Source organism: Physeter macrocephalus, chromosome 21, assembly GCF_002837175.3.
Source record: "Physeter macrocephalus isolate SW-GA chromosome 21, ASM283717v5, whole genome shotgun sequence".
Taxonomy (NCBI): Eukaryota; Metazoa; Chordata; class Mammalia; order Artiodactyla; family Physeteridae; genus Physeter; species Physeter macrocephalus.
In genome coordinates, this window is record NC_041234.1 from 86,546,834 (window position 1) to 86,567,920 (window position 21,087).

The 21,087-nt window shown below is 38.1% G+C and overlaps 2 protein-coding genes across 2 annotated transcripts in view; one reads left to right on the forward strand and one right to left on the reverse strand.

Annotated features, from left to right (window-relative positions):
• Window positions 1-21,087, reverse strand: part of TRPC5 (transient receptor potential cation channel subfamily C member 5) — a 158,604-nt gene that overhangs the window by 105,902 nt on the left and 31,615 nt on the right. The window lies entirely within an intron of this gene.
• TRPC5OS (TRPC5 opposite strand) lies at window positions 12,151-12,480 on the forward strand. Its single transcript, XM_007115181.1, has one exon. It carries the CDS (start codon window positions 12,151-12,153, stop codon window positions 12,478-12,480), a length of 330 nt encoding a protein of 109 aa, XP_007115243.1.

The window sequence follows — 21,087 nt, forward strand, 5'->3', positions numbered from 1 at the left end:
TCCCCCAAACGGGAGAAGCCACAACAGAGGGAGGCCCGCATACCAAAAAAAAAAAAAAAAAAAAAAAAAAAAAAAAACACTATAAAAATGTAAAGAGTTATTAGTCCTATTATTCATTCAACAAATATTTATTGAGTACCTACTACATGCCAGACACTCTTCTTACACTTGAACAAAATAGAGATCACTGCTTTCATGGAGCTTACCTTCTAGAGACGGGAGCCATGAAATAAATAATAATCATAATAAACAAGTAAACCATATAATATGTACAGAAGGTGATAAATTCCAAGAAAATTGAAAAAGTAGGGCAGAATAAGGAAGACTAGGAGTGCCAAGTTGGGAGGGGGAGGTTCAATTTTTGAAACTGTGCTAAGTGTAGCTCTCATTGAAAAGGTGAGATGTAAGAAAGGGTTTGAAGTTGGTGAGGGATTTAGCCGTCCAGATATCTGAGTAAAGAACATTCCAGGCAGAAGGAATTGCCAGTGCAAAGTGCCTAAAGAGGAAATGTGCCTGGTGAGTTTGGGGAATGACAGAGGCCAGGGTGACTGGAATGGAGGGAGGGAGAGAGAAGTAGAAGATGAAGTTGCAGATTATATCACGGGGTGCCATGTAGGCCGTTATAAGGATCTATGTTTTACTCTGAAGGAAATGCAGAGACAGTACAGGAGGAGTGACATGATCTGACTCACAGTCTAAAGGGATCACTCTGGCTGTTGTATTGAGAAGAGACTGGAGTGAGGCAAAGAGAATCCTGTTAGGAGGCTGTTGAAATAATCAGAGTGACAGGTGGATGATGGGGGCTCACAATGACAGGTTGTTAGATTTTGGATATATTCTGAAGGCAAAGCCAACAGGGTATCCTGGTGGATTGGATGTGGATTGTGAGGAAAAAGAAAAGAGTCAAAGATAAACTCAAGCTCGTTTAGCCTGAGTAGTTAGAAGGACAGAGTTGCTATCTACTTCAGATGGAGAAGGCTATAGGTGGAGTAGGTTTTGGAGGGAAGACCAAGGACCCAGTTTTGGAAATATTGAGTTTTAGATATCAGAAATCATTGTGAAGGCACTTAGATACACAAGTATGAGATTCTGGAGAAAGGTCTGAGCTAGCTAAATAAATTTGGGATTCATTGGTAGATCGGTGTTATTTTCAGCCTGTATGAAATCATCAAGGAAGCGACTATAGACCAAAAAGAAGAGGACTTGGAGAGTGGTCATGTCAGATGCTGCCTATAGGACAAGCAAGATAAGAACTGGGAATTAACCACTGAATTTAGTAGTGTGGAAGTCACTGGCGACTTTGACAAGGGCAGTTAGGTGGACTGGCCATTATATTTAATTAAATGTATGTTTTAGAGCAGAAATATTTAACCTGGTAATATCAGTCACAAGAGATGAGAGAGAAATTTTGTTCTTGTTGAGCAAAACTGCCTTGAGAATCCCCTGCCTCTAGGTAATACTAAAAAGGAAATCCTGTAAGGAATCCTATCAGGACAACTCCATCCAGTCCTTTGCTTGAGCAGCATGCTGGTCTGGTATTGGGAGGGCTCTCGCCAGAGAACAGGGCTGTGGCCCTGGTGTGCTTTTCTGAGTGTTAAGCAATATAGGGGATGGGGTTCGCTCTTTACCCATGCTTAAAATGCTAACTGTTGGCCTCTTTATGAACCTTGAGAGGTAAAAGAATGAAGTCTTCAGAGGGAGAGGAAACAATAAATTCATGCCCAAGGACAAAGCATTTTTCTTTTTGGGATATTAGGAAAGATTTTTTTCTACCTCACTTCCTCCAATTTATTCTGGTTATGTTTACCTCAGAGGTCAAAAATGGAGAAGTTTGAAAACAGGAGACCAAGTACTCTTGTCTTATTTTTAATTTTCATAGATCAGCATATGGTCTTAAGGTGATTCGAATGTTCGTTTAGGTTTTTGGTATCTTTTCTTTTTACTAGAACGTTCTAACTGTAGGTGCACTCTGAGAACAAGAGTATTTAGGGATGAGGACAATGAAATGGTTATCCTCAAGGGGGCCTGTGGCCTACAATCCAGTTGGTAAGCCACCCACCACAGCTGTATTGTGTTCTTGTTGACACCTTAATGCTGCTTCATATTCTGCTGGTGATTTGGAGCTCCCCAGAGCATCACTAGGCAGACCACAGTGTAAGGGAGAGCACAGAGGGCTGAGAGACTGAAGAATCAGATTCTTACTGTTGCTCTGCTACTAACCAGGTGTGTAATCTTGGCACATCTCTTACCCTCTTTGGTTCTTCACTTCCTCAGCTGTAAAATAGGGATAATCCTTGCTGTGCGGGATTGTTATGGGATTAAATAAGTTAATGTATGTGAAGGTATTTGATAATCCTTGCTGTGTGGGATTGTTATGGGATTAAATAAGTTAATGTATGTGAAGGTACTTGAGGATATAATTAGCAGAAGGAGGAAACTCTGAAACACTGGAATGAGCTACCAAGGGAGGTTATGGAATATTATTTTGAGACCATTAAAAACAGAAGCAGTTTTCTTTTGGCGGATAAGCAGTAAGTACATTTGCAGGCAGAAGGAAGAAATGTATGACTTCTGACCTTCTTTCCAGGTGGTAAAATAAATGAACTGGGTCTCTCCTGGCAAGCTGGCATTTGTCACGGAAACCGAGAGGAGGCCACTACTGGTGCTTTGTCTTGCTCTTGTCAAATTTCTGAGAGGTATTCTTGAAGCTCAGTACTAAGTCTCGGCTAGGATGGTAAGGGATACGAAGTATACAGTGGTATTTGTATGATGCTTCCTTTCTTACCCAAATGATTCACATAGGAAGATCTGAGAATCTGGGCTGGTTCAGGTGAAGCCTTTCTAGACACGGGGTCATGGCCTTCATTATCTTGCCAATTACTTTCCAGGTACGGTTGATCCTTGAACAGTCCACTTATAAGCGGATTTTTTCAATAGTATTATAAACACTACAGAACTACATGGGCTGTGGTTGGTTGAATCAGCATATGTGGAGGAATCACGGATGTGGAGGGACACCTGTAAGTTATAGGTAGCTTAACCCCCGTGTTGTTCAAGGGTCAACGGGGGATGTTTCCAAGGAACAGCTAGTTGATGCTTTGAAAGATTCATTGCCATAATACCAAGTGGAGGGCCTTCTCCACACAGCTTGCAATGTGTGGGAGGAATAACCAATGGGCAGCCTGAAGTGTAGTCAGTTTTCACCTGCCAGAGCTCAGAACCAGAGTGAGCAAGGGCTTCAAAGGGGAGAGTGAAGTAGGCCAGGAAGATCCACTAATCCTCAAGGAGTCCCTACATGACTGGTCTTACGTCTTCCGAAAGGGTTATGTGTGAATTAAAGCCACAAGACAGTCTTGCTCCCTCACATCTTTATCCAAGTGTATAGTCATGTTGGTTCTAACTATGAGATGACTTATATCTCTGGTACTTCCTTCCAGTTTCTGTAATGCCTGCTGTTGTCTCACCCCGACTGCCCCCTCCACCTTCCAGGGATCACTAGTCAGTACCCAGGATGCACCACACACTGTTTCCTGGATCCCAGAATTTTCTCCAGAACAATTATATTAGCTAGCATTTATTAAGAACTTATTATATACCAGGCACCATTCTAAACCCGTCGCATGTGTTAACTCACGTAATTTTCACAACTTTTATTATCTTCATTTTACAGATGAGGAAACTGAGGCAGAGTAGTTTAGCAAACTTCTAGTTAGTAAGTGAAAAATTTATAATTCAAATATAGGTCTGTTTGACACAGATCCTACTATTAAAACCACTAGCATCATTTTACCGTGTCTCCCAAAGAATATACAAACAAACAAAAACAGTTTTCCTTTTTCCCTCTCAGAAAGCTGAGGGAAGACTTGGGAATAAAATCCCTTTTCCTTTTACCTCTAAGTTTTGTTTTTATTTCCCTTATATTAGACCTCGCCTTCTGCACTGGTAATGTTGAAAAGCCAAGAATCTTTCTAGAAGCATTACAGCTCTTTTCAGGCTCTCTGGGAGCCTGTGGGTTTCTCATAACAGCCGAGATTCAGGGACAAGCCCGTGCAGAGTCCCACCAAGTCAAGATGGGGTTGCTGTCCTCATGTTTGAAGACTGAGGAAACTATTTATCTGTCTAGGAAAATAACCAAGAGATATATTTTCAAAAGTGGCTGTTTTTCTCCATTGACGAAGTTGTTTTTCTGAAGGGTAAGCAAGAATCTGTGATTTTCTCTGCAGCAGTGAGCAACTTTGGAAGAGGAAGAAAGTAATTCAGTAGAATCTGGTCTAAATTGACCATAAGGACATTTCCTACCCTCCATTTTTGCGGTTTCTGTTTTGAATTTTTCATATATTTTCAAGAAGGGGCCATGTTTAGCTCTTCAGCCACACAATTCTTTCCTTTCTTTCCTGATAAATTAAATATGGTTCATGGGGATTTTAAATGTCAGATCCTATAACAGGCAAATGCCTTATTGCACACAGTTTTTTATTACTATTTTTAACGCAAAGGTTTGTAGCTTTTATTTTTCTTAAAAAAAAAAGAGTTTAAAGGGCAGATCCTGTTGCTTTGTTCAGTGTAACCCCTCAGAGAGCTCCTGCTATGTCAAAATTATAAAATTTGCCCTTTGGGAACAAGGACCTCTTGATGTTTCCTCAGGGGTGGGGAGGGCAATGAGAAGTAGCGTCTGGGGGTGTTTTTATTTTATTTATTTATTTAATATCTTTATTGTAGTATAATGACCTTACAATATTGTTGGGGGTGTTTTTAAAAAATCTGTGTTGAATGCATGTATCCAAATGGTACTGCAGCATTAGAAATGGGAGCATTGTTAAAAAATTTACTGTTTGTAAATAGGAAGCTGGCATCTATACTCACCAAAGGCACATTTTAATCTCTCTCACATAACTGCCTCCCTTCCCGTTGGATATGAACTAATTTACCTTGCCTGATGCAGAGAAACTTATCGACTATAAACATAGACCCAGAGGATTTGGATTCCTTTGCTCCTTTTCCAGCCTACTGTTAGACACTTATTGCCAGTTTGCCAGCTACGAGCATCACAAAATAGCAGGGTAGGACTATCTGCTAAAAGAAAAATGGTGGCTTTTGATTAGTTGTGCTGATGTTATAAGAGTGAGATTAATAAAAGTCTACGGGGTTAAAGATTCTAGTTATCAGATGGACAGCATGGCCTCTGCCCCAGTCGTCTTTCTGAGCTACTTATAAGATGTGGCTTATCTCATCTTCTGTCAATTTACAACTCCATCCAGCTACAAGGGTCTCTTGCTTTACTTAGCTCTGCCATGAAGTAGGCCAAGGACCCTTCTCTGTACCTTCAGACGTCATTCCATTTCCATTCTGTGATGACCAGCTTGCTGAACCCTGACAAGACTCTCATCACTGTCTTGCTGTCCTTACTGGTTTTATAGGAAGGAAACCCAAAATTAAAAAAAGAACAATTTTTTGAGATATAGCATACATAAGGTGAAGTACATCAATTTTAAGGGTACAGCTGAATGCTTTAAAAAAAATACATACGTAATTATATTGACAGAATATTTCCAGCATCCCAGAAGGCTTCCTCACATTTCTTCCCAGTCAATAACCACCTGCCCCCCACAAGAGGTTACTACATTCACCTTTGTTCTACAGATACATTTGCCTGATCTTAAATTTCATATAAATGGAATTAAATGGTATGTACTTTTAGGCATCTGGTTTCTTTCAACATTCTCGTACATGTATTTTTGTGGACATTTGTAATCTTTTATATACTTAGGAGTAGAATGACAAGGCCATTCAATAGAGGTATGTTTGGTTTTAGTAGATACTTCCCAACAGTTCCAAGGAAGTTGTACCAGTTAACACTTTGACCAATAATGTATGAGAGTTCCAGTTGCTCCATGTTCTTCTCAGTGCTTGGTATTGTCAGGTTTTTTTTCTGTTTTTTTCAATTTTAGCTATTCTGGTGGGGTTTTGTGTGTCTCACTGTCATTTTAATTTGCATTTTCCTCATGAGCAATAATGATGAAAGTCTATTCATATGTTTGTAGGCCACTTGAAAGTTCTCATCTGTGAAGTGCTATTCGATTCTTCTATTTTTAAAAATTGGACTGTCTTTTTCTTATTGATTTGAAGGAGTTTAAAATATATGTATATATTAGATACAAGTCTTTTGTTAAATATATGTATTGTGAATATTTTCTCCCAATCTCTAGTTGGCCTTTTCACCCTCTTAAGGTGCCTTCTGATAAATTGAAGTTCTTAATTTTAATGAAATCCAATTTATCAATCTTTTTTCATAGTTAATGCTTTTGTGTTGAATAAGAAATCTTTCACTACTGAAGGTCACGAAGATATTTGCCAATGGTTCGATTTAGAAGATTTACTGTTTTACCTTTCATGTTTAGGTCTATGGTCCATTTCAAAATATTATCATTATTATTATTATATCCAGTGTGAGGTAAGGGTCATGGTTCCACTGATTTATTTGTTTGTTCTTGTGTCAGTACCATGCTGTCATATAACTGTAGCTGCATAGCTAGCCTTGATATCTGGTAGTATATGTCCTCCAATTTTGTTCTTCCTTAAGATGTTTTGGCTATACTAAGCCCTTTATATATCCTTATACATTTTAGAATCACTTTGCCTAAAATGCCCTTTGGGGATGGTTTTGAGCTTATTAACTCATTAGCCTCCCCATGTCCTCTCAACTTCAAAATCATTTGAGGGAGAGACCAGTAGTGTATTTGTGGCAGTCTCCCCTCCCTCTAGTGAGAATTTGTCTCCAAAGTACTGCGAGGCTTGGGAGACTTCACTCAGACTTTTCCGCGCATGTGCTAGGCTAGAACTCCGCTAACTTCAGGTGAGGAAAATTAGCCCTGCATTTCAGGCTTCTCAAATTTCCAATCCATTATGCTAGCCTCAAACTTTATGCAGATTTCTCATTTTCCTCAGTAGACTCCCTCTGCCTTGGTGCCAAACCTCATCTTCAACTTGTGCCCAGAATTAGCAAATGTCTCAGTGAAGAAAAAATGTCTGTGATTATCAGCATTCTTACGAAAGACTCTTCACTCTCTGAAATTTTAGTTCATCTTGTCCTTGTTTCCACAGATCGCAGATATCTTTAAAACCTATTAATTTTGTAGTTTATCATTTTGTTGTTGTTTTTTAGTTGTGACGGGAGCACTCACATCCCATTTGAAAGCGAAGTCCAGTAAACGTTTGATAGGCATAACCTTGACCCTCTCGTCCATCTTGGCTCTATCACAGGTGAGTAGTTTATGAGTGGGCCAATTTAGTAGGTCAGGTAAAATGGACACAACATTCCTGTCACAGATGATGGAGGTTGCTGAGGGGACTGAGCTCGCTCTCTCCATCCCTCTGCTTTGGGACTCACAGTCAACTTGGAATTCAGCCAGTTTCCAGGGATGGGAAATGAGATTAACATTTTGAGTTCTTCTATTCCTGCTTAGAATGCGATGTCAGCTTTGGCCTGAATAAGGCAAATTTTCCTCCTGTAGGCAGCTGAATTTGTGCCCTCTGGCACAGGACTTTAGGAATCATACCTGGGCTGACTTCACTTACCATGTAAGTGTCTTCACTTACCATGTGGAGGTGGGCAATTTACTTAATTTCTCTGTTTCTCAGTTTTTTCATCTGTAATGTCACAGGGTTATCAAGTGGATTAAATGTACTAATATTAAAAAAGGAAGTACCCGAAGTGTAATAGGTCTTCCATAAATGTGAACATTTATTAGAATACTTATGGCCATGTCATCTCATCTGATATATAGTTTTTGAGGCTGGGGATCATGCTTGGTCACTTTTTTGGGGTGAGTAAAATTTACATACAGCGGGATGCACAAATATTAAGAGTACCATTCAGTGAGTTTTGAAAAATGTGTAATCTTGTATAACCCATCACCTCAGAAAATTCTCTTAGCCTCTTCCAGTCAGTTTCCACTCCCCTAGATGCAGTTGCTATTTTGATTTTTCCACCGTAGATCATTTTGCATTTTCTAGAATTGCATATGAATAGAAGCATACAATATATATTCTTTTGTGTCTGGCTTCTTTCATTAAGTACAATGTTTTTGATATCCATCCATGTTGTTATCCCTATCAGTAGTAGCTTTCTTTTTATTGCTGATTAGTATCATATTGTATGAATATATCACAGTTTGTTTATCCATTCTCCTTTTATTGACATCTGGGCTCTTTCCCCTTTTTTTGGCTATTATGCATGAAGCTGCTATAACCATTCTTATAAAAATCTTTCTGTGAACTTTCATTTCTCTTGGGTAAATGCCTCAGAGTAGAATTGCCAGGACTGGATAGGTGCTTGCCTGGTTTTATAAGAAACTGCCAGACGTTTTCAAAGAGGTTGTATCATTTTATACTCCCATAAGCATGTGTGAGAATTCTGGTTCCTCTACATCTTTGTCAACATTTGGTGTTGTCAGTCTTTAATTTTAACCAGTCTAGTGAGTGTATTGTGGTATCTCATTGTGATGTTAATTTGCATTTCACTGATGACTAATGATATTGAATATGTTTTCATGTGCTTATTAGCTATTTATTTTTGTTCCTTTGTGAAATGTTCAACTCTTTTGCCCATTTTTAATTGGTTTGTTTGTCTTTTTATTATTGAGTTGTAGGAGCTCTTTATATATTCTGGTTACAAATTCTTTGTCAGATATATTTTTTGTGAATATTTTCTCTGTGCATTGCCTGCTCACTTTATTAACCATGTGTTTTGATGAATTGTTTTATCTTTGTACCCCCTGCTATCCATGAATATTTGACACTTGATAATATTTACTGAATGAAAGAGTTAAAAGTTGTTCCTCCCTCCCTTCTTCCCTTCCTTTCTTTCTTTAACAATACTTACCGGTTACCTACTATGTGGCAGCCTTTCTACTATGCCTTGGGTATACAGCAGAAAACAAAACAGACAAGCTTCCTAATCTCATGGAACTTCATTTTAGTCTATATGTATGTGGGGTGGGGTGACAGACAGACAAACAAATGAATAAACAAGAAAATATGAGGTGATTATAGGTGCTATAATGTAAAAATGCGCTGTATGCAAAATGAGAAAGGGATGATTAAGAGGCTTTTTCAGGTTGGAAGGTCTGAAATCTGAGGAGATGATATTTAAGCTGAGACCAGAATGACAAGAAGCCATTTTTTTTTTCTGGGGGAAAGGGATTCTAGGCAGAAGGAACAGCTAATAAAAGGGTCCTTAAGGTGAGTTGGGGCTAGGTGCAAACTATCCAAAATACACCTTTAGGCAAACACCTTAGGTTCAGGGTTTGGTTGCTTTGGAAATTATCATAACTGGAATAAGCTGATGCTATACTCTTACTGTTTCCTAGCACTGCAGTACTTGCTAATTTCTCAACACCCTCCCTGCCCTCGCCCCATCCCCAGCTCCTAGGTTCCAAGATGCTTTGAAGATAGGAATTGTGGATTAGCTAACACAGTGGTCAACAGGGTTAAGGCTAGGTCAGGAATGTTTTTTTCCCATCAAAGGTGACCAAGAGATAGAAAAAATAAACCAAGGGTTGCATAAATAATAGATAACTACATTTGTCTTTATAAGATAGCAACATATGAAGTGTTCTACCTCTCTGCTTTTTACATTTACATTGTGTCATGTAAAACTCTGTAAATACATCTATTTGATTAATGGACTATACTTTGTTTCTAAATTTTGGCCAGCTTAGGGAGAGATGGAAGAAAAGATGATGGGAAGGGGTAGTGGAAGATGGAGATACAGAGAGAATGAAATAGAATGAAACACATAGGTGAATAAATGGAGGTGTATCGACAAAGAAGATTAATAACAGAATCCTAGAGGGAGGTAGAGAAGCTGAGAAAAGAAACTGGGTGAAAGGGAAGCCAGAAGTTAAATGGGTTTTGTGTGAGTATGTTCCTATTACCCTCTTGTGCCCTTGGGCTATGGGCACTATAGTAGTTTATTGCTTCCTTTGAAAAGTTTGATGGTGCTCTCTACTACTATTTAACACACACCTTACTTCTGTGTCTTTCTTCTGATGAGCAGATTCATGCTCTACATTAATGCCAAATTCCTCTAATGATTTTTTACCATTATTTCCTTCCACTAGATTGCTTTTTCTCTAATCAAAAAGCAGAGATCCTGTGAGTTAATAAACTGCCATGCATCTAGTACTGGTTCTCCCATATTTCAGATGGAAGTTGCCTCCAACCAAAATCATGTCTTCTGGTTATTACGGTTAGGACCCTTGTCATCAGGGCAAACCCCATGTCTACTGTCAGGATTTTGGGCAAAAAAATTGTGAGGTTCTGATAGGACTTATGCTGGGTGAAGATAGTGTATAACTCAGTGGGTCAAACCACACCTTTGGAAACTAGCAAGCTCCATGTGAAAATCACAGACCATCTGGCGGATGATTTGCTCTACTCCAATAAAGGCCTAAGGAGTACAAGTTGCTGGGGTAAAGCCTGTGGCTTGCTGGGCCCCACTCTGGTCAGAACTGCTGGAAACAGGGCAAAGATAGATTTGGCAGTATCCTAAAAGAGGGAGGTGGATGGTTGCTTCCTAATACTCTCCACTGGGAAAAGCTTGACTGAGGCTGGAGAGAGGAAACCAGCTCAATTTGCAGGACTGGTAGCTAGAAATTTAATGTGTATATATGCCCAAGAAAACAACCGGCCAAAAGAACATAGCTACACTAGTCAGCTGTGGACCTGAGATATATGTTCTAATAAATAGAAGATTACAGACTCTCCTACTGCAGGAAAAACACTCTGGTGAAGGGAGATATGAAAAGAAATCAAAGAAAGGAATTTAGCAATTCATGTAGGACATGTACCAGCTCATCAGAATGGAAAGAATAATCTATTTAGAATAAGAGAGGAGACAATCTGACCCCCGCCAAAACTAATACAGGCTCTGCAGTCTTGGGAACTCCAAGTCTCAACTCAGGTCCCTTGTCAGTTCAATTTAAGGTTGCAGATTGGGCATGTGAAAGCTCAGGGCATGTGGACATGAATATTCTAGGTAAGCAGAGGAGAAAGAGTGGACAAAAAAAACCTATGAATCAAAGAAACGAGTAAGCAATATGAGCTATGTTGAATTACTAAAAACTTGAAGCCTCAACAAACTCATTTTTAAGGGGAGCGGGGGATGGTAAACCAGACAAATGTGATAGGTAGATTATATTGGGCCATTCTCTAGATTTTAAAGCAAGGAATATTACCTTAAAGAGGTATAAACTTAGGAATAGGACTTGTAGAGCACACAGACATACAGATGAGAATAGTATGACCATGGCTTTAGACAAATTTGGGAGAAATAGCTGCTAGATATGGAATATTGGCAGTGATAGGAAATGACCAAAGAACTGATTTTATAACAAGTTATACAAAATTTGGGAAAAGACAGAGAATGTGGGACTTTCATTTACCATAAATTCCCCAGACTGCAGGGACAATTGGAAACTTTAATGAATGAATTATTTAAAACACAGAAAGAACTTAGCAGCACCAGATATAAATGGCAATGAGGCAAAGGTACTAATAAAACAGGATTAATTGAAAGACTCTGAGTGTATGTATCCTCCTCAATAGAGATGTTCAAGAAAGACAGACAAACTACCTATGCTCACTTTGTTCTCAAATCCCATAAGAAGAGGTAAAGACCATGAGAAGTGTAAAGGGGACTATGAGTAGTAGAGCCTCATAAGGCCATCAAAGGAGCAATAGCTAGGGGTACATTTTCAACGTTTTCCTATAGCCAGAAACTGTATGATGGAGAAAGGCTCAAGGATACTAACTTTATATTTCTCTTTTCTATTATTAGATCTGCTTTTCTGTTTTCTCTTGGCTGTGGCAATCTGTCTGATGGTCATTATAATAGCAGTTCACTACCAACACAAACAAGAGAACCACATGTAAATTTTGTGGGAGGTTCACCAAATTTATCAAAAAGTACTGTAGGACCGCTGGCCTTATTCTGTACTTGATCATCATAATCATCATCATATCAACAGCCTCATTTCTCAACCAAACCAACCACAGAACCATTCCCAGCCCCATAGGATCCATTGTCACCAAGAGCCCATTTACTACAGCTTTTAGTAATATTTTATCTACTGAGGAAAGCACAGAGCCATGGAGTCTGTGTCAAGCCCTGTACTAGTTGGTCGAGTTGTTGATTGTATAGCCCAGTTAATTGGAATAGCTCAAGAGCTTCTACGGTTGATTTCACAAGAACGAGTTCCTTGTGAAGAGCAAGATGACAGAGCAGAACAGATAGAAACAGATGCACCTCCTTCCGAGGAAGCTTCACTACCAGACCTTGCTGATCTCTCAGACTTAGAGTCGATACTTATGCAAAGAGAAGACGAAGACTTAACCTTTGATACAGATCAAGCTATGTTAGACGTAGATGAATTATATGAAGACCTACTCTCTAGTATTAACAATGACTTAACGAGATAAAACCTCATTTGCCTCCACCAGCATGTGAAAACTGATCATTTTTCTGTGTCAAATATATTCCAATTTTTCTGAATGTTAGCAATAAGTTTTTCTCCTAGTTCTGCACAGTTTCATTACTAATCTCTTACAGAACAAGCTCTATTTGATTTGCTTCTGGCAGAGGCTGGTCTCTTTTCTTCTTTGTATTTATTTATACAAAAAGCTCTGACTTTAGCAGTAGGGTTCTTTCTTTACCTGTACTTGTTCTCCTGTTAGGATTCCTGATAATAGGAGCAAAGACTAGCAAAGAAAAGAAACTCCTTACCTAACAATAGAGTGGAGACCTGATGAACTCTATCACATCTTGGGACCCAATTTCACCGTTCTACAATGAGTGGGAACTAAAAGGGGAATATCCTCCAGGATGGCAGTATAGTGAATACATTCACATTAATAGGACAATATTGGGGCACTTTTACTTGAAAAGATAGAACTACTTACTAGGCCTTTTGGACAGAATGTGTCAGCCAAAGGATGCTATAGCAGACTGGGGGAAATAATTCTAAAAAGCAGCCATCTACCAGATAATAAAACTGCAGAAAGCTTTACAGATAACTCTTGCCAGGGAGAAACCTTTGAAAAAGCTGAGGCCAAGAAGTTCCAATGCAGGACTGTTCCCTCAAATGCTGACCCATATCACAACTACTCTGCAACATTGTTGCTCAAATGGAAATGGCAAGTTACACCAAATAACAGGAGAGAAGTACTAGTAGTAGAAGGGCTAGACAAAGCCCTAACAAGGACTGTTCGCCTATGGAAAAGTCAGACATTTATGGCATAGGCTTAGAGATGATGGTCCACAAGTAGAAGCAGATAAAGTACACCTTCATGGGTATAACTACATTTATAAAGAATAGCTGATAGGCTTATTATAAGGGAAACTGCTTCAACCTTGACAAATCTTTACTACTGAGAAATGGGAGCAATAAAGAATTTAAACAAAATGTGGACTGGTTATACCCACAGTAATTCTACAGCTACCAGAGGGGGGAAATGCAATAGTTGGAAGACCCCCATATCAAAACAGAGAGGGACCAAATACACGTTCAGGAAATTCACTGATCATACTAATTGCATGCCATAGGGTACCCTTACTTCCATTTGGAAGAGTAGCTACCTTTCATACAAGCCTGTGGACACTATGGTCCTTCTTCCTAGAGAATGGCCTTTGCACCTTACAATATGGGCAACAACTAGGTAAAGACATAAAAGTATACCATTAGACAAAGTGGTATATGAAAATTGTGAAGAAATGACATGTAGAAGTCAATCCACACTCGTGGGAAACCAGATTATACCAATTCACATAGAGTCCTAAAGCATATTATAGTCAAAGGGATTAAAAAGACTTTGAGTACAGACGGCTTCAGAGCTAACCAACATGACAGATGCTGCATCTAATACTAAGTGAGCTCTGCATACACAGATTATTAGCTACCTTTAAAGGTAAAGAGATAGCTAATAGCCAAGGCATGGAAGCAACCTAAATGTCCATCGACAGATGAATGCATAAAGAAGATGTGGTGTGTATATATATATATATATATATATATATATATATACACACACACACACACACACAAAATGAAATACTACTCAGCCATAAAAAAGAATGAAATAATGCCATTTGTAGCAACATGGACGGACCTAGAGATTATCACACTAAGTGAAGTAAGCCAGAGAAAGACCAATATCATATGATATCACTTATATATGGAATCTAAAAAGAATGATACAAATAAACTTGTTTACAAAACAGAAACAGACTCACAGACATAGGAAACAAATTTATGGTTACCAAAGGGGAAAGTGGGTGGGGGAGGGATAAATTAGGAGTTTGGGATTAGCAGATACAAACTATTATATATAAAATTGATAATCAACAAGGTCCTACTGTATAGCACAGAGAAGTAAAATCAATATCTTGTAATGACCTGTAGTGAAAAAGAATATATATGTATTACTGAATCAGTTTGCTGTACACCAGAAACAGAACATTGTAAAGCAAGTATACTTCAATAAAAGTTAAAAAAGAGATTGCTGTATCAAGAAAAGCTACACACTCTTGTTTTTACTTTTTTTTTACACACTTAAAAATTGTTTTAAATTGAAATATAGTTGCTGTACAATATTACATTAGTTACAGGTATACAATACAGTGATTCCCAATTTTTAAAGGTTATACTCCATTTATAGATATTATAAAATATTGGCTATATTCCTTGTGCTGTACAATATATCCTTGTAGCTTATTTTACACCTAATGGTTTGTACCTCTTACTCTTCTACCCCTGTCTTGCCCCTTCCCTCTCCCATCTTCCCACTGGTAACCACTCCATATCTGTGAGTCTGCTTCTGTTTTTTTATATTCACTAGTTCGTTGTATTTTTAGAGACCATTTTGAAAATCAGAAGAACTTACGGAGCTACTGAAAAATATTAGTATGAGAAAGTTTCACAGTAGACTGCTACGTGGGAAGATTGATAGAGTAGGTTAGGATCCAGGAGACTTAGAGGGGTGAACAAAGACACAAAGAGGAGAAATAAAAGTTATATTACAAGCAACTACTGTGGGTAATTACAAGCCATACCAGACTGCAGATTGAGGGACTTTACTGCTGCAATAACTGGACAAACTGAGCCTTACTTGCCCAGGGTAGGCCACTCTATACACTATGTCCAAAGTGGTAAATAATAGATGCAGTGCAAAGGAACTATGCCAATTAACCTAAATAGAGCAGTGGGAAAACAAGAAGTAACCATTTATCCCACCATTCCAATAGGAGCAGTTTTATAAGGAAAAATAGTGATTAGAGTTAAATAAGGAAATCTATATATGTAGCAACCAAGAAGAAGAATAACAGAGTAACTGGATAAAAGTTAAAAGATAGAATCTATGCTTTAATTAAAGGTTTAGAAACAGGGAAGATATACACTCTCCACTAGAAATTTGGACTTCAGGAAATTGGGCTATAACTTTGTGTCAAAATGAAACTCAAGGCATAAATACTTGTGCAAGATCAGGAAACATATCCAAGGAGAGAACATCAATCTGCTATGAATTCTATTTGATGAGCAATTTAACTGTAAATGGAAAGATCTGGTACACCTCAAATAAGATGGATACTGAAGGGTAGCTATTCTTCCAAGTAGAACTCTGGAATATGGACTTTATAACAATTCCACAACAGATTAGTGTGAGCTTGTTAAAATTGTTAGTAGTAATGAGAGAACACAATCAACCATACTTACTCAAGCAAGTTACCAAAGAAATCTGTGAGACTACTCCAGACACTGAAACGACATAAAGCTTGAACCAGCCTTTAAAACACGTAATAGTCAACATGGTCCTTAGGTGTCAAACGGGAAGATGCTCCAACAGTGTAATATGTGGAACTATCTAGCCTCTTGGCTAGATGGGTTCACCTGGAAAGATTATACTATAATGGCACCTCAGGATTAGATAAAATATATTGCAATGTTTGATTTGTGTGATTATATATGTTTATGAATTGTTAAGATGTTACCTTGCTCCAAGCAATGGATTGTTGTATTAAGTATGTTTGCTCTTACAGAACAGAATTAAAAGTAAAGTTAATAGTGATAAGAAATAAGTGCAGGAAGTAAGAACATACTTAGGAATAAGAGCTAGTAGGGAAGGTATTTTTAGGAGAGAGAAGAAAAGTAACAAGTTGTCAACAGTTATGCAGCTGTTTATGGTGGAAAACCATCGTATAGAGTTAGTTCCTAATTACATTTATGAACCAAGCCTTGTTTTTGTCATACGCAAATTAGCCAACCCTAAGTTGTTAATATTGATAGAAATAATTGGTTGGCAATTGACACAGGTCATGCACTTAAAAGCCCAGTTAGAGGAAGATGGATTAACTAACTTGGCAGTCCACTGATTGGATACCTCTGATTGGAATCCTGCGTCTCCCCTCCAGTCCTTTATCCAAACTTTTCTGGATCTTCCTGAGAACAACACCAAAGTCAATTCTTGTATGGCATGGCGGGATAGAGAGGGGGATAGGCTCACCATTCTAAGACAGATTTAAGGTGTGAAAACTAAGGGAGATAGGCTGGTAGATTGCAATGAATTAGGAAGCATCTAATTCTTCATCCGTGTGTGCTTTGGCTAAATGTGTGGGAAGTTGTAACTACATAAGTTGCATTCTTTTTTTATTATTTTTAGTTGCATTCTTATGTATGATGATTGCTGCTAGTTATTAGATTATAATTGAATATAGTCCTTATTAGCTATTGGTCCATACCATTTTATTGTTACATGTTTTAACAAATTTTAACTAATAAACTTTCATTCACAAATCAAAGAACTTGTGGTCATCTTAAATTACCTGGTGGTGAATTTGGAGGCTACCAAACCAGCATAAAAGAACCCCTCTCAACAGAAGGTGGAATATACTCAGAGAAAGTATTATATACCAGGAATCTGAAGTTCTTCTGGCTTTGTCAGATAGATAGTCGTAACACATCTCTGAAATATAGTTCTTTCCTGTTTGTCAAATGATAGTTATAACTTTTTTGCCCACCTTCAATGGTAATAAGGAACACACAAAATGATATAGTTTTCAAAGACTTTGGTTGATATATCTGACAATGGGAAAGAATACGTGAAATCAGAACTTTTTAGGAATAGGTGAAAAATGTCTATATGAAAATACCTGAAAGTCTATGTGACGTGTAAAGGTTATGCAGTAGTTTTATACCTGTTTTCTAAGAGATGAGAGCTTCCTTATTTTACTCAATGTCAAACTTATAGTTGGAATCAGTTTTTGTTTCATTCTTTTGAGCTTTCTTTTCCCCACCAAGTTAAATTCTTCTTGGGAGTCTACTCAGTTCTTCTAGGAATAGTAATGAGGAAAAAACAACAATGAAAAAGCCACCTTTCAAGAAATAGTGAATTATATTCCATTTAAGGCTAAGATTTTGTTCTTGAGGAACTTATGTAACTCTGCACATTATTAACCCACTATTATCCAACTAGATTTATTTTTTACATCAAAGCTGACTATTGTGTTCCTGTATTGACAGCCATATCTTAATAGACTAGTGGTATTTAGCCATTTCGCCTAGGGTATGCGTCTTATTTTTTTCAAGGACCCTACCCCTCATTTAAAACTGGTTTTTCTTCTGACTATGTAATCCTTAGCTCACAAACCAACCAACCAACCAACCAAAAAACCCTAATAAAAAAGAAAAAATAAACTTTAGTTCCTGAAGTTATTTGGGAGCTATTTGTATTGACAGATACAACTATCCATCGGTCTCAAGTCTCACATCTCTTCAGGGTAATACAGAGTCTTTGAAGGTGATCTGCGTTTATACCTCTGAAGAATGAAACTGCATTTTAGCAACGTAAGGAAAACCACTGAACTCTTTACCCCTTGTCACAATTTCATCTTAAAGACCCTAGTAAAATGCTGAAAGCATCTCAAGAGGTATTTTTTAGTTTAACACAAGTATTCATGTCAAGTAGACTAGGGAGTCACAGGTAGGAAACACAGCTTCAGTGTTTCAGATTCCTTTAATCAAAGATGCCATTAACAAAATCTGTTGTTGAAAACACATAAATACACATGCCTCTAGATGATAACAAATTCTGGCAATACTGATAATTTTTAAATAGTTTTATTCTTACTTAAACTTGGGGAAACATTGGCTTTTCTTGAAACCATTATCTTCTAAATTTTTAATATTGGCAACTCCTAACTTCCAGTTTTGGAAAATCAGTTGTGTTGCGGCTCATTTTACAGAGAAAAATATTTGGTTTTTTTGAATAAAGATTTTTAGCTCAAGGTTTAAGAGACGTAGAGACATATTGTCTGTCTGCAACTTTTGATGTGAGCAGGCTTATCTTTGGGTACTTTCACCTGATGAAGGAGTCTCTAATGTTCCTCCCTTATAATACCTCCACCTGTTGAGAACATTTCAATTTGTACTGGGAATTTCTGCCCTGTTGGAATCACAGCAAGCTTTGAAAGAAGACTGAACAGGGTGTCAGCAGGCATGACACTAGAAAGTGGAGAAGTGGTGTATCTGCTTTTTCCTGCTCTGAGTATAGACACTGAGAAGAAACCTATCTATTCTTGAAGATAGAAGACCCCCATGGTCCAACTGGAATCAAGCATGTAATCGAGTATGAAAAAGAAGACAAAATTTCTGTTTTAGCTTAGTTGTCCCATTCCCATCTACAGGTTGTTTCTCCTTTGAATAATTCTGGTCCTGGGAGATAATTCTTGTCTAGCCTTCGTAAGGGCCTGAAGGTCATCTAGAAAAGGTCATCTAGACACCTTTAAGAAAGTGTCTCCAGGGCTTCCCTGGTGGTGCAGTGGTTGAGAGTCCGCCTGCCGATGCAGGGGACACGGGTTCGTGCCCCGGTCCGGGAAGATCCCACGTGCCGCGGAGCGGCTGGGCCCGTGAGCCATGGCCGCTGAGCCTGCGCGTCCGGAGCCTGTGCTCCGCAACGGGAGAGGCCGCAACAGTGAGAGGCCCGCATACCGCAAAAAAAAAAAAAAAAAAAAAAAGAAAGTGTCTCCAATTTTTTAGGGGCTCATAACATGCAACTCTCAAATTGAATGTGTTCTGCCAGACCCTGGAGTGTGACTCACTTAAGATGTGAATATATTTTTCTTCTTGATGAGTAAGCACACATAGAGTATATGCCTTCAAGGAATCTGAGGAATTTTATCTAACATAGCAAAGCTGAGTTCATTTGCTATAGATATAATAGAAGGATAAAGTTAGTTTTCATTTGTTTATTTGTGTCCATCACATTCTATAAAAGGAGCTTGTATGATGTGAATTGATGATCAATGATCGTGACCTTTTTTATGCTTGTGGCCTTAAGCACTGTGTGTATGTTTCACTTTTTTAATGGCTAGATTATGGATATTTATTGAAAAAACTTAATCAGTCTGCTTCCTTAGATCAAGAGCTTCTGAGAATGAAGTGCTCAGAGATACCTGAATTATTAGAACCTCAGTAACTCACAGGACTCCGCTTCTTATCCAAATACACTAAACTTGAAATGACAAAAACACCCCTAAAATAAGGACATTGCTGATTTGTTCAAGGTAAGAGTATTCAGTCCTAAACTTGACATGTGGATTTGAATAGAGAAAATTAGAGACTCTACTCATTTGAGACTCAGTGAAACCACAGATTTTAAAAATCTATAATTCACAGGTTGGGAAGTTACAATTCAGAAGAGAAACTAAAATTTTTCTGGGGTCATTGTTAAGATAACTTGTCACCTCACTACAAATAACTCAATTTCTTTTCTTTTTATGGCTGGGTAATATTCCATTGTATATATGTACCACATCTTTATCCATTCATCTGTCGATGGACACTTAGGTTGCTTCCATATCCTGGCTATTGTAAATAGAGCTAATGAGCATTCTGGTACATGACTCTTTTTGAATTATGGTTTTCTCAGGGTATATGCCCAGTAGTGGGATTGCTGGGTCGTATGGTAGTTCTATTTTTACTTTCTTAAGGAATCTCCATACTGTCCCTAGAGACTGTCATACAGAGTGAAGTAAGTCAGAAAGAGAAAAATAAATACCGTATGCTAACACATATATATGGAATCTGAAAAAAAAATGGTTCTGAAGAACCTAAGGGCAGGACAGGAATAAAGATGCAGACATAGAGAATGGACTTGAGGACATGGGGAGGGGGAAGGATAAGCTGGGATGAAGTTAGAGTGGCATGGGCTTATATATACTACCAATAGAATAAATGGCTAGTAGTGGGAAGCAGCCGCATAGCACAGGGAGATCAGCTCGGTGCTTTGTGACCTAGAGGGGTGGGTTAAGGAGGGTGGGAGGGAGACGCAAGAGGGAGGAGATTTGGTGATATATGTATAGCTGATTCACTTTGTTATAAAGCAGAAACTAACACACCATTGTAAGGCAATTATACTCCAATAAAGATGTTTTAAAAAATAATAAAGTATATTAATAATCACCACCAACAAAAAAAACAAAAAACAACAACAAAAAGATAACTTGTCTTAGGAAATGTGGAGCTAAATATGTAAATTCTAGAATAATTCTGAAGTCTCTGGCCATGGGACTAAACTTTGGGCCATATTTGAGTTTATGTGACTCTGTGAGGGTATATTATTTTTCATGAAATCATTGACATTGAAGTTGACAGTCACTCATTATCCTTGCTGCATTTGCTGCAAACCTGGAGTTGAAGTTTGATGTGGTCTGACTGAAACAGTTCAGTCTATCAAATTCTAAAGTTCTCATTGATTTGATTCACAATGATGAGTGAGTACCACCAGACCTAAAATTGTTGATCTCTGCATAAATACAGTGCTTTTTGGATTACCTTTGTATTACTGCTGAATATCCATAATTTTAATAGCTAAAAGATGCTACTTTGCCAGTGTTATTGGTTGAAGATAATGTGGTCTGCAAAATATGAAACTCTAATTGTATGGGCTCACTATTGAAAGAAAAAGTAGACACCCCAAAACTTGTCCATCCTCCAAAAATGACTCCTAGTGGTCATGATTGCACAACAACATGAA